This window comes from Ctenopharyngodon idella, chromosome 5, assembly GCF_019924925.1.
Source record: "Ctenopharyngodon idella isolate HZGC_01 chromosome 5, HZGC01, whole genome shotgun sequence".
NCBI classification, from domain to species: domain Eukaryota; kingdom Metazoa; phylum Chordata; class Actinopteri; order Cypriniformes; family Xenocyprididae; genus Ctenopharyngodon; species Ctenopharyngodon idella.
In genome coordinates, this window is record NC_067224.1 from 42,217,160 (window position 1) to 42,231,204 (window position 14,045).

The window sequence follows — 14,045 nt, forward strand, 5'->3', positions numbered from 1 at the left end:
AATTGTTACACCCTTTGCATTCAAGTCCATTTTGACCTGAAAGTGAATTGTGGCTTTACACATGAAATTATGCTGTTTTTTTGTTTTGTTTTTTACATGTATTAGTCAGATTTGTCTCAAATGACTTCTGTAAAATACATTTAGCCTCTTTCCTACACACACACACACACACACACACACACACACACACACACACACACACACACACACACACACTTTTACCTTCCCACTTGTTTATAAACAAGCTCACACATGAACACAGTAAGTCTGAAATTGAAATAAAATGACAAATGTCTTAATGTGTTTGTAGAGCAAAAGTTCACAGACCAAATAGTCTAAACTAAAAAGGAGAGGGTTTGGAAAATAAAAAGTCGAAATTTCACTCTGCTGCCAAAAACTGATGAACAAAAAGTTGATTCAAGCTGTTTATCATCATTTTTTCATATGAAAGTAAAAGCTTATATATATATTTTGTTTGAAAACATTTCAGAGTAATACTGATGTTTTGTCACAAAAAGTAAATGTAGATTTCATAAATTTAGACAGTTTTGAGCAGTCATGAGTTTAAATCCATTGAAGTCAACTGGTAATTCTCATATTATATGTTCATATAAATTTCATCTGATGATATATTCAAATAAAATCTCTCATAAATATTGATAAAAATATATCTTTTCTTGCATCACAGTTTTTTTTGCTGTAGATCTTAAAAAAAAAATCTGAAATTTCAAAGAATTTCTCAATTTTTCTAAATAATAAAAAGGGTAATAGCATGGTAAAAACATGGTAACATTCAAAACTTTAGTGCATTTACTCGATGAGAAGTTACTGATTAGATACAATATGGTTTTAGTTGAGAAATATTAAGTTATGACTGTTTTATGATCTCATGTATAGTTTTTAATGCATTCGGAGGGTTATTCAGTCAACACGACTCTTTACTTTCTTAAATGTTCCTGGTCGGATTCAATCCATTTCAAAGTTCATCTTCTTTCATCAAAGTTCCTCAGGAACGTCTCTTATTTTTCACTCACTTGTCAGACCGAGACTCTTTTCACCATCCAGTTAATTCCTGAAGGTGAAAATCGAGTCACATCCTACATTTAGTCTCACCGAAAATCCAGTTTCACCTGAAAATATGATTATGAAAGTCAAATGAGTAAAAGCAGACTGAAGAACGATGCAGAGGCTCGGATAAAGATAGAACTTTTGTTTATTAGTGGCTATAGATAATGCTATTGGACCATAATCATAAAAAAAAAAAAAAAAAAGAAAAAAAAAGATAAAACAAGAAAGGCTACATCTCTGGTCAGCAGTGGGTTAACATCAGCATCGATTAGCGCAGAATGAAGTGCATCAAGTTATACAGGGAACAGAAATGAGAAGCGGGAACAGAACAAACCCGTCACAACGTCTCCATGCGACAGAACGAGACGTCACCGCACGAATGGAGTTGAACGCACTCAATACATCATCACGGCTGCGCGGAAATAGCGTCGATCGCTGCTTTACAGGGCACTTCGTCTGTGGAAAGATACGAGAGCGATTCCTTTAGGATTCATACATTCTGATCCTGAGTTCATCATGGCATTCTCGGTCTGTGCTATTGAGAAAAGCAGACGATATACTACGACAAGAGTTCTGGGTAAAGCTCCCAACACGACACCGAACACCGGAGCTGGAGAAGCCGGTACGTGACACGACGAAAACACGCCAGCTTGATTCAAGCAAAATGTTCAGATTGAGACATCCAGTCGGGCGCGTTACAAACCAGTTCCTTGCGCTTCGTTTTTAACAAAAATAGACCCGCCTCGCGATTCGCTTTGATATCGTCTTATAAAAAACATCCTGTGGGCGTATTTACAAGGGTCACATGTGACATTCTGACGGTTTACAAAGATTCCCTTCCGTCGAGACGGACGCTACGCTGTCGCCGGGGATTGTGGGAAGTGTGGGAAGAGAGAGGGAGAGAGTCAAGGAAAGGAAGAGGAAACGATGGAAACTTATTTCTGCCACGGAATAAAAAAATAAAACTTTTTTCCTCACAATTGCGAGTTTATTTCTTGCAAGTTTCTATAAATTCTAAAATCTCGCAATTCTGTTTTTTTCTTTTCACCATGGAATGAAAAAAATAAAGGTAATTGCGAATTTTTCCTGCAATTCAGAATTGTGAAATATAAACTCAAAATTCTGAGAACAGTTTTACATTTAAAACATTTTGTTTCAAAATTCTGTGAAAAAAGCCAGACTTGTGAAATGTAAACTTTTTGAAAATATAGATTGTTTTTCCTCGCAATTCAGCGCGATATAACCTCTGAACTGTGAGTTAAAAATTTAAAAATACCTTTTTAATTTCCTTTTTCCATGTCGGAAGCAAAAGAAATCTGAATTGTGAAATGTAAACTCAGAATTCAGAGATGTAAACTCACAATAATGAGTTTATAACTTCAAATAGAAGGTAAATGTTATTTTAATTTCACAATTCAGACTATTTCCTCACAATTGCAAGTTTATATCTTTTCTCTGAGTTCTAAGATCTCGCAATTCTGTTTTTTTTCTTTTAACTATGGAATAAAAAAATAAAAAAGGTAATTGCGGCTTTATCTCACACTCATTTTTTCCTGAAATTCAGAATTGTGAGATATAAACTCGTAATTCTGAGGACAGTCTGAATTTTAAAAATAACATTTTTTAAAATTCTGTGAAAAAAGAAGAAGCCAGAATTGCAAGATGTTTTATCTGACAATTTTGAATTTATTTTTTCCTTGCAATTGTGAGAAAAAAAGTCAGAATTGTGAAAAAAAATGCCTATTTAATTCTCTTTTTCCATGTTGGAAGAAAAAGAAGTATAAATTGTGAAGTGTAAACTCAGAATTACGAGATGTAAACTCAAACAATAACGAGTTTATAACTTGCAAATGAAAGATATAAACTTGCAATTGTGAGAAAAGGTCAGAATTGTAAGATTAAAAAGTCTTATTTTTGTATTCTGTGGCAGAAACAAGCTTCCATCAGAAACAGAAGGAAGTAAAAAGAGAAAGGACAGGAAAATCAAGACAAACAACAGGCAAAACTCCCGTCCTCCCGTCTGTGTGTTAGTGTTGTTTAGAAATGTTAGCACTAGTAAACGCTGGCCAGATCTGTGTGGTCATGTGGTGCGGGACGTTGTGCTGTGAATTTCCCACATCCATACGGGATCTGATGACACGTGCTTCCTGTGTGTGGTTCTTCTGAAGACGTCACTTACACCGACGACTGATCCCACACCTGCTGGACACACAAACACAGATTTGAACAGACTTTTTTTAGCAAGAAAGTCTTTTTTTGTAAAAACGTCCACCTTCAGCTCTGTGTGAAGATCGCGAACCCTCACGCATCACGCGGTGTGAAATACTCACTGAGCGAACGCCTCTGTATGGCCACATGATACGCAAACTACATTTCTCGGCTGGATAAAGCAAACCAGCGTCTCGCTAGTAAAGTTGTGTGTGTGTTCAGTAGAGGTGAAACGGTTCTCGGTAAAAAAAACAAACCATACCTTTCTGCACACTCGGTTCGGCACGCACTTGCACCGCAGTTCATCTCATATCTGACGACTATCTATAATATGGTTTGTAGAAAATAAATAAAACAGACAGACAGAGTTAGGCTAATGTATGTTTCTGTCGATGGATACGCATTCTGGCTTCCCCTAAACTTTGTTCAGTGCGAGTGCCGTATGCTCTATATGAGCAGTCATTTACGCCGTCATCACCCGGGTGTTGATAGCGCGCGAGCGCAGGTGAGACCTGAACAGCACATGTTGCTATCTGTATTTAAACTAAACTTATTTAAGCCTTGCCAATTTAAACATTCGAGTGCAAGTCGCGAAAGAGAACTTGCGCGCGCGCTGTGAGAAGATTTATCCGACGCGCGAAAGCGTGTGTACAGCACGCAAATATTGAGGTCTTTTTCAAGTCGTGTGCTTGAACGGACAAATTCACACAAAATTATATCAACATGCCCGTCTTGGTGAGTATCCTAGCAAGCATAGTAGGTTAATGTCTTAAGTGAACTTATACACTCGAGAAAGAACGCATGTGTTCAGTATCAGTGTATTGTGTCTTAAAGAGACAGCAGCCCTTGCATTCCTGCTGTCTGAATGTGTTTTTAGTGTTAATCAAACAACAAAAGACAAGGAAATCACTCATTGCTCATGACGGAATAGTAACTTAATAATTAATAATGATTGATCTTTATTTAATTTATACAGTGAAGATTACATGCAATGTTGTTTTACATTTTATCAGCTACTTTATTCAATTTCTGCACCTGAAAACTGGATGAAAAACCTGAAAAGCTTTATTTGTATTTTTGCTTTACTGTATTTATTTGTGCTGTTTGATTATTTGTTCTTATTTTCATTTGACAGTAGTATTTTTCACCTGAACATAGCACATACCGAACCGTACTGAAACCGTGAGCCTAAAACCGTGATACAAACCGAACCGTGAGTAATCTGAACCGTTGCACCCCTAGTGTTCAGTCGTCCTGACCTTGTTAACAGTGTTGATGGGCGTTCGTGCCGATCCCGTGTGCAGTCTCTGACGGGGCTCCTCAAACGCCCGGCCGGGCGACCTCTCCCTGCGCAGGTCCATGACGCGGCCCGGCGAACGGTCCAGCCGAGGGTCCATCATCCTCCCGGGCGACCTCTCCAGCCGGCCCGGCGACTTCTCTCTGTCGAGGGGGCGCGCGGGCGACTTGTCCCGCCGGAACTCTGTGCGAGCCTCGCGGTAGCGGTGGGGCGTCCCGGGCTGGTGGAGTCCCTCCTGTACGGCGGGCATGGCGGCCAGACGCTTGGAGATGTGCTCGTTGTAGGACGGAGGGCCGCGCTTGTTTGGGCTGCGGGGAGAGAAACAGTCCAAGTCAGTCCTTCACAGAACTCTACTACGATAACCATATAAGTTAATATATCACGGCTATAGAAACAGTACCTGGAGGAAACTATACATGGATACATTGATAAACGGTTTAAAAACACAGAAAACAGTTTACAGTCACCTGACAGACATTCACCAGTGAGAAGAGTTATTAATGTAACACATCCAGAGCTGATAATGAAGCACCCAGTGAACACCATTCATCACGTGCGCTACTAAACCGGTTCACATCACAGGACTACTTACCAAGAAACACGTCTCCTCATCCGCCATATCCATAATATTTCAACATATTTTAAATAACATGATAAATCATGAAGAAGAGCTTCTCAAAACACCTGATATCATGATATAATCAGAGCTGAGGAAGAAAACGTGCCGCATTCATCACAATAAATCTATGAAAAACAATCATATTTAAACATTATGTTTCAGAAAACTTGTAATACACAACCACTGTCTTAATGTACTGTGATCAATCAACTGGGGAAAGTATGGTGATATTTTTATCCTATGCCTTAAAATGATATTACAGTGTTCAGAGCGTCACATTAAAACTAGTCACATGCTCAGTGGTTCAGAATATTCTCTTTAAAAACACTTTATTCATCACTCAGTTCACAGGTAAAAACGTTCATGCTCAGTCACTCCTTTGCACATATAAAGAAAGCGCTTTTCTTCCTGTAAAGAAAAGAGAAACAGTCAGAACCTCTGAACCAATTACAGCACAGAAGGCGTGTCAGTCAGATGAAGCCGACACATTTAAATCATTATTCACTGATCAGATGTCAAACTGTTTCTCGTGTCTTGTTACTGATCATAAGAGCTGCAGGATTAATGAAAATGAGACCAAAATTTATCAATTTAATTAAATGAAACGATGAACTGCGTGTCTCATTTACACAGGTCTCATTTGTTAACATTTGCATTAGCTAATATAAACAAACAATGAGCAATATATTTTTTACAGTATTTATTAATCTCATGTGAACTAATGTTAACAAATAAAACCTTACTGTAAATAAAGCACTGCTGGGCAGGAACCTCATCTCTCCATATTTCGTCTTTTTTCCCCCATAAATCATTACTATTGGTCACTCTTCATGTCCGACTGTGAGTTTTGCAAGTATTTAAGTAATTAAAAGTATTAAAAGAGCTTGTGACTAAACCTTGTAACTTCATTGGCTTCTTAAACTGTCAGTCAAACCTCATAACTCCACCCCTCTATTGTGAAGTGCTGCACACAGTTTGGAGCGTCTCTGCTTGTTTGCAATGCAATGGTAAATAAAGAACTGTTAGTTTGAATAAGTACAGTGTTTTCTTCACTCAAGGAACACTATATATATATATATATATATATATATATATATATATATATATTATATATAAAGGCTAATGATTTATGTACTTAAGGAGTGTCCTAGTCTAGCATTTGGCATCAAGTCATAGCCAATACGGTCTTAAATAGCCTGTGTGAAGCACTTCATCTTTTATAACAAATGTTGTAACCCTATTTGAGCTTGATTTTTGTAAAATGTTAACAATAAAATGAAACATGCAAGTGTCTGACCATATATGAGGTCGATAGCGGGCAGTAATACTGTATATATACACACATATACACACAAAATATTTATCAGAAATTCATCCAGTGAAATCACATGACAGGAAGCGCCACATGTACTCAAAGCACTGACCTGCGGGTGGAGCCGTTTCTCTGTGGTTCTGCGCTCGATCCCTCTTGGCTCAGATTGCCTTTGCAGCAAATGACACGCAGCTTGTTCTGGTAGGACGAGGCCAGATACACGGCGCCGGACGAGATGGCGGGACCCAGGTAACGTGGGTTGGGAATGTCCAGGTGTGCGTAAGCATGTGGCCTGAACACACACAGCACTCGATTCAGTGTCTCCAACAAACATCAAGAACAAAACCAAAAAATATACTGGGCGGCAGTTTTACCCGAGCGCAGAGTGACTCTGAACCTCGATGACGTCCAGAGAGTTGAAGTACGTGACAAACAGGTACGGCTCTCTGTACGCTGTGGAGAAACACACAGGATATGGTTTCATCCATCAGGAGCTGATGTGATAAAGTGTTTGATATCTCAATAGAGTCGGAGCTCAATGTGAGACTGCTAAAACGGATATTTAACAGAAGTGGAGCATTATTAGAACATTTCTATTCCTTCAGAAATAAAAGAGCACCAATGAATCATTCGCAATAAGACAAGAAACATGAATTAAGACAGTAAATAGAATTAATTTAATTTCATATGAGTGAAAATCTCAGCATCGAACAAGATTGAGAAACAGCACAACTGATGCTGAAAATTCAGCTTTGATCGCAGGAATAAATTACACTTTACAATATATTCACATAGACAACAGCTGTTTGAAATTGTAATAATATTTCACATTTTTAGTGTATTTTTGATTAAATAAATGCAGTCTTGGTGAGCAGAAAAGCAAAAAAAAAAAACATACCGACTCCAAACTTTTGAATGGTAGTGTATATTATATATACACACACGTGTAAATATATTACATGTAAATTACATAAATGGACTCATCCCATTATATAAGTATTATAATATATATTATACATAACTTATATATTATGAATATATTTAAATACAGGATTTAAATCAATATAATCAAATATTTTAATATATAAAACATTTATATTAATTCAAATAAATTACATATTATATAAATACATTATGTTAAAAATAATATTATATATATATATATATATATATATATATATATATATATATATATATATATATATATATATATATATATATATATATATGAAGAGTTTGGTTCCAAAACGCTATAACTCCATTTTGATTAATTTGAGTAAAAATGTGTTTTCTTTACCAAGAAAGCAGCAAGATGAAAACCACTATTTTCTGTTTCAAACTTTCACATAGTATCTTTTGGTTATGAAAACATTAAAAATTCAAATCTACATTTTGATTTTAAAAGGTTTATTATAAAAATGAATTATTTTTCCCCCAAAATGCAATTAATCCATCAATATAAAAGTTATTTTTCATATTGAAAATACACAACAAAGTAAGTTGATTCACATGACAGCCTCTGAACTTTGTCAATACTAATCTTATATACAGGCATTTGACAAAAAATTCAATCAGTCGTCGCTCCCAAAACGAATTCAACGAGTCATCTTGTTAATGTAAATTATGTTTCTGTTTGTCATTACCGATTAAAGAGTATCTGGTGCCACTGCACGGTTAAAATAAACACATTTACAGAGTACACTGGTATTAAAAACGGCTTTTAAAAACAGTTCATGATTCAGTTTTGGGGACCGTGACAGAAGTTTGATGCTGTCGTGGAACAAGCAACAGCCGGCATTTTTCCTCCTCCCGACTCGAGTGCCTCATCTTCTCAATCTCCTCACGTAAATGATTACATTTCGATGACTTGCGTTTCTTCCCCACCGCAGAAACCACCACAGGTTCATCAATGCCGTCAAAATTATTCATTTTTCTGTTTTTGTTGATCACAAAGTACAAAGCAGGAAAGGAAAACTAGGATGCCGGGTGTATTCAGAGCGCCTCCATTACTGTTTACAGTGTGTGGAATGGTGCGCTGTGATTGGTTGAGCGGATATATCGCGTTCTGCAGAGAAGGGAGACTGGTGTTTGTCGTGTTTTGGAAAGAAAGGGAGAAAACATGACAGAATAACACGGCGGATATCGCATTTTGAGTAAAATTAAAAATTGACTTTTTAATACTGACCAGATACAATACTGATTTTGGCGGAAACTCAATTTTTTTTAAAATGGCTTTTATCGCGTTTTGGAACTAAACTCTTCATATACATACATATATATATATATTCATTTCTTTCAGTTGAATTATAGTGTGACTTGTTTGTTGGTGCAAACAGTTTCCCTGTGATTTTTTCTGCTTTTCTGTGTCGCTCTTGGTGTGAACTGGTCTAAACTAAACTACTGACTAATAACTGCTGAATAAAACTGATTCATTTTGATAAAGTTTTACCGAAGGACAGAGGCAGGCGGCTCCATTTGATGTCATCGCTGCGACTCCTGCGGCCGTAGGCGTCCACAAACACTCCAAACTCTACAAGCAACGACACACACTGGTCAAACACAGATTCACAAACACGTCCACCATCTCACACAGTGATCACGTTCACACACGCACCGTGGAAGCAGAGCAGATACTCGACTTTCTGCGGCGCGCTGGACACCTGGATGATGGAGATGGGGAAACTGTGGGAGGAGGCGGCGAACACGGCCGAGGCCAACGTCACGTCGTTCTTATCCAGAAACTCTGAACACACACACACATCAGGTCAGTTCAACAGCAGCACTGGCGCAGTGGAGTGAAACAGACAGTTGTGTGTCCATCATCTCACCTTCCAGAACGTACTGCTTCATCTCAATCTCATAGAACTTATTGGTGCCGATGATGATGCTGTATCCTGTGAAGTGAATGCAGCTGCAGGGTTCGGACGTCTCGATCTCCTGTGGAGAAGAGCAGCAGATACACACATCAATGGAGGAAGCTAAAGTGCACTTTTATTGCTATTTTAAAGGCTCCTAATGTTGTTTTGGAGTCTCCTAAAACAGGTTTACAAGCATCAAAGGTCAAAAAAACACTTTAATTTTCTCATAATATCCACTGCATCATCAGCTCTTTTCTCACAGTGTCTGAAAAGCTTCATTTGAAGATTCGGTCTCTCTAAACCCCGCCTTTCTGAGAGCCTGCTCTGCTGTGATTGGTCAGAAAACAAACGCTCATTATCAAACGCTCAGCTCTTGATTCACAGTGATACGAACAGTAACGATGGCGTCGGTTTTACCGTATCAATCTCATCAAAGTGGATTTGCTCTGGTCTTCTCCACATGAACAACACGAACCAAACTCTTCCAGTCTCAGATACAACTACAGTGTTCACCGGCAGCCAATGGGCTGGCTTTATGCAAATTAGTTACAAACCTACGCAGGTTCAAAAGGACGTCAGACTGAATTACTGACGACTCGTTTCAGTTCAGAATCAATTCTTTCATTCTAAACTCCATTTATCTGATCTGTAAAACTTTGCAGAGCTTTTACATTCACAAACAGCATCATTACACACTACATGAAAGGTCATAACTGGGGCACTTGAAACATGCGTGTCTGAGGTTCTTTATACGTCACCTTTCTAATGCAGAACTTGTTGAGCGCGTCGTTGAAGCGCAGGATGGTGATTTTATTGGGCATCGCGGCACAGATACACATGCCAGAGTCAATCTGAAACACACACGCTTCATTCTTCAGCATACTGATAAACCAACAGATGTACACACGTGTAATCATTATCATTAACTAAAACCATTTAAAACATTTTTGTAAATTGAAATAAATCTGAAATAAAATAAAAGATTAAAAACATAAAATAAACTAAAATTAGAAATGTTGCCTTGGCAATAAACTGAAATAAATTTATAATAAATTAAACTAAAATTAATAAATATATAGTAATAAATACAAATATATTTAATAAATATATAGTAATATTTAAAAACTTATAAAAAATAACAAAAGCACATAAAATTACTAAAAATTAAACTAAACTAAAATTTAAAGTATAAAAAGTAATAAATACATAAATATAAAGTAAAAATAAAGTAATATTTAATAACTACTTATAAATAAAACTTATAAAAATGACAAAAGCACAAAAAACAAAATTAAAGCTAATTCAAAACATAATAGTACATAAATAATACTAAAATAACACTAAACAACATCAATTTCACAGGCGTGTTTTAATTAGCTGAAATAAAATAAAATATAAATATTAGATGAAAAACGTAAAACAAAATGAAACTTAGAAATATTGCCTTGTCAATAAACTGAAATAAGTTTAAGCTGAACTAAATTAAAACAAATAAAACAAATTAAAACTAAATATCATTATTAATTTAATAAAGACAGATTAAACTAAAATTGAAAATATAAAAACAAAAGCTAATTCAAAACAAAAAACATAATTGTATATAAATAATACTAAAATAACAATTTTGGTCACAGGTGTTTTTGTTCATTGAAAAAAAGCTGAAATAAAATATAAATATTAAATGAAAAACGTACAAAATTAGAAATGTTTTGCCAACTAATAGAAGATGAAATTAAAGTACTAAAATTGCTAATGAAATAAAATTGTAACTTAGATTAAAGCGTAAAAGTGAAATCTCATTGATCCTACTGTATCTACTGTATCTAGATGAAGGATCTGTGGATGTAGGAAATAATCTTCCAGGTTCAATACAACTTAAAGTCAATGTGAAACTGTTCACAACCCATTTTACTTCAAAAATGAGAGTAACTTAAAATATTCAAAACATTTACATTCATACATATGGAAGATTCTTTTAACAGGACAGTGTAACAGCATTATAGACAACTACAACTAAATATAACTGGGGCATCAAACACATGACATGCTGTGGGCAGTCGATGGGTCACAGGGGTCGTGTGAATGCTTCACCTTTCCAGAAGCAAAGAGATGGCAGCCCTTCACCGCCTCAAAGATGTAGGGACTGAGATCAGGCTGCGCCGGCAGATGAGACTGAGCCAGAGACTGTTTCACCCGCTTAATGTCCACCAGACACAGAGCGCGCTCCTCACCTGCACACACACACTTCATGTTCAGGAATATGACCCATCATATTGGATGAGAACAAACCTTGAAATGAACTGGGCAGAATAACAACACTATTGTCTTCTGTAGAGCTGCTTACAGCTGAAGTGAGTTTGCTTCATAACTAATGAACTTTGCAACAATAATTATTTTCTTGTTCATTACAGTGAAGCTGCTTTGAAACAGTGTGTGTGCTGAAATTATCATTGGACAGAGTAAAAATGGCTCTTTGTTATTATTTTTTTTACCATTGAAGGGTTAGTTCACCCAAAAATTCTGTCATTAATTACTCACCCTCATATTGTTTCACACCCGTAAGACCTTCGTTCATCTTCAGAACACAAATTAAGATATTTTTGATGAAATCCGAGAGGTTTATGACTCGTCCATAGACAGCAATATAATCAACACTTTCAAGGTCCAGAAAGGTACTAAAGACATCGTTAAAACAGTCATGTGACTGCAGTGGTTCAACCTTAATGTTATGAAGAGACGAGAATACTTTTTGTGCGCAAAAACAAAACAAAATATCGACTTTATTCAGCAATATCTAGTGATGGGTGATTTCAAAACACTGCTTTATGAAGCTTTACGAATCTTTTGTTTCGAATCAGTGGTACAGAACGCGTATAAAACTGCCAAAGTCACGCCCCCCCAGTGGTGAACCATTGAAATTTCGAAACACTTATGACGTAATGAAGCCTCGTTTACTGAAATCACGTGACTTTGGCAGTTTGATGCACGCTCCGAACCACTGATTCGAAACAAAAGATTTGTAAAGCTTCATGAAGCAGTGTTTTGAAATCGCCCATCACTAGATATTGTTGAATAAAGTCGTTATTTTGTTTTTTTGGCGCACAAAAAGTATTCTCGTCGCTTCATAACATTAAGGTTGAACCACTGTAGTCACATGACTGTTTTAAATATGTCTTTAGTAGCTTTCTGGGCATTTGAAAGTGTTAATTATCTTGCTGGCAATGCAGACCTCACTGAGCCATCGGATTTCATCAAAAATATCTTAATTTGTGTTCTGAAGATGAACGAAGGTCTTACGGGTGTGGAACGACATGAGGGTGAGTAATTAATGACAGAAATTTAAATTTTTGGGTGAACTAACCCTTTAACCTGTAATAATTCAGCCATTACAGCACATAAATGTGAATGAGCACTGACCGGTGATCATGAGCAGTTTGTCGAGCTCTTTCAGTATCTGTATCTGGAACACCGAGTCGAGTCCCGGGATGTGTGTGAGCGAGTTCTTGATGACGTTCAGGGCGTACAGACCCTCCTCTGAGCCCACCAGCACGATCTGAAACACACACACACACACACACACACACACACACACACACACACACACGGTCACGGATCAGATCCGTCAGGACGCATGAGCTCGTTGTTCTGCTGGCACCGTTTTTCTCACAGCATTTACATGTACTGCAGTTCAAAACACAAATATCACTGCCACACCTCCTGACCAATGAATTTCTCTGTCATTGATTTCATCAACCACATACACATTATTCAACATTGTTAAAATGTGCTACAACATTAATTAATCAACATGTATAGGTGGTGGGTTTTTTTTCTTATGCATTTACTTTTTATTTTTATTATTTTATTTAAAAATATTGATTAATGTATAGGTAGTGGGTTTATTAACAATTATTCAACATTGCTATATATATTTATACACACATATATACATTCACACACAGTGCTGAGTAGACTACTTACAAATTGTAGTCCATTACTGCATGCAAATTACATGATGAAAATTGCAGTTAGTAACGTAATTATTACATTACAGATTATAGGTAACGTAATCTGAGCACTTTTAGATCTAACGTGTTTACCACAATCATTTGAATAGGATAATCTTGTACCATATTAAGGTAAAAATTATGTATGTAACAACATGAAGTATATTAAACATTACGTCAGGTTTTGAAAAGGTAATAAGTAAAATAGTAGTAATAATAATAAATGAAAGTAATAATTAGTTAAAAAATTAAAATAAATACTTTTGTATTTATTTATTTATTTATGAAAATAAATCATTTTGTTTCATTTTTTGTAAATAAAACAAAAAATGTAATATTTGTTTATGCTGTGTGACCTCTCGTTTTTCTGAGTAAATATATCGCATTATAAAATTATATACATACATAAATATATATATGAATAAGGAAGTATCAGTGAATTATGAATAATTTACTGCCATTTTGCCTCTATATATATATATATATATATATATATATATATATATATATATATATATATATATATATATTCTCCGTTTAATTTTTTTTTTTTTTTTTTTATTCACAATGTTGAATTATGTGTAGGTGGTGGGTTTATTTAAATTATTGATTATTTTTTGTTTTATACATTTTTTTTTAGGCTTGGGCATCACAATGCTATGATGACACGGGTATA

At 35.9% G+C, this 14,045-nt stretch overlaps 1 protein-coding gene across 3 annotated transcripts in view; it reads right to left on the reverse strand.

Moving 5' to 3' along the window:
• Positions 1-1,195: 1,195 nt before the first annotated feature.
• LOC127513163 (citron rho-interacting kinase-like) overlaps positions 1,196-14,045 on the reverse strand; it is an 80,997-nt gene continuing 68,147 nt past the window's right edge. For all 3 annotated transcript variants that reach the window (XM_051894755.1, XM_051894754.1, XM_051894753.1), the window contains 10 exons: positions 12,780-12,915; positions 11,454-11,593; positions 10,121-10,213; positions 9,333-9,441; positions 9,119-9,247; positions 8,954-9,034; positions 6,879-6,957; positions 6,617-6,796; positions 4,536-4,881; positions 1,196-3,267 (listed from right to left, as the gene is read on the reverse strand). In XM_051894755.1, the coding sequence (XP_051750715.1) occupies positions 3,244-3,267; positions 4,536-4,881; positions 6,617-6,796; positions 6,879-6,957; positions 8,954-9,034; positions 9,119-9,247; positions 9,333-9,441; positions 10,121-10,213; positions 11,454-11,593; positions 12,780-12,915 (1,317 nt within the window). In that variant the 3' untranslated portion in view covers positions 1,196-3,243. The remainder of the gene's footprint in view (positions 3,268-4,535; positions 4,882-6,616; positions 6,797-6,878; positions 6,958-8,953; positions 9,035-9,118; positions 9,248-9,332; positions 9,442-10,120; positions 10,214-11,453; positions 11,594-12,779; positions 12,916-14,045) is intronic.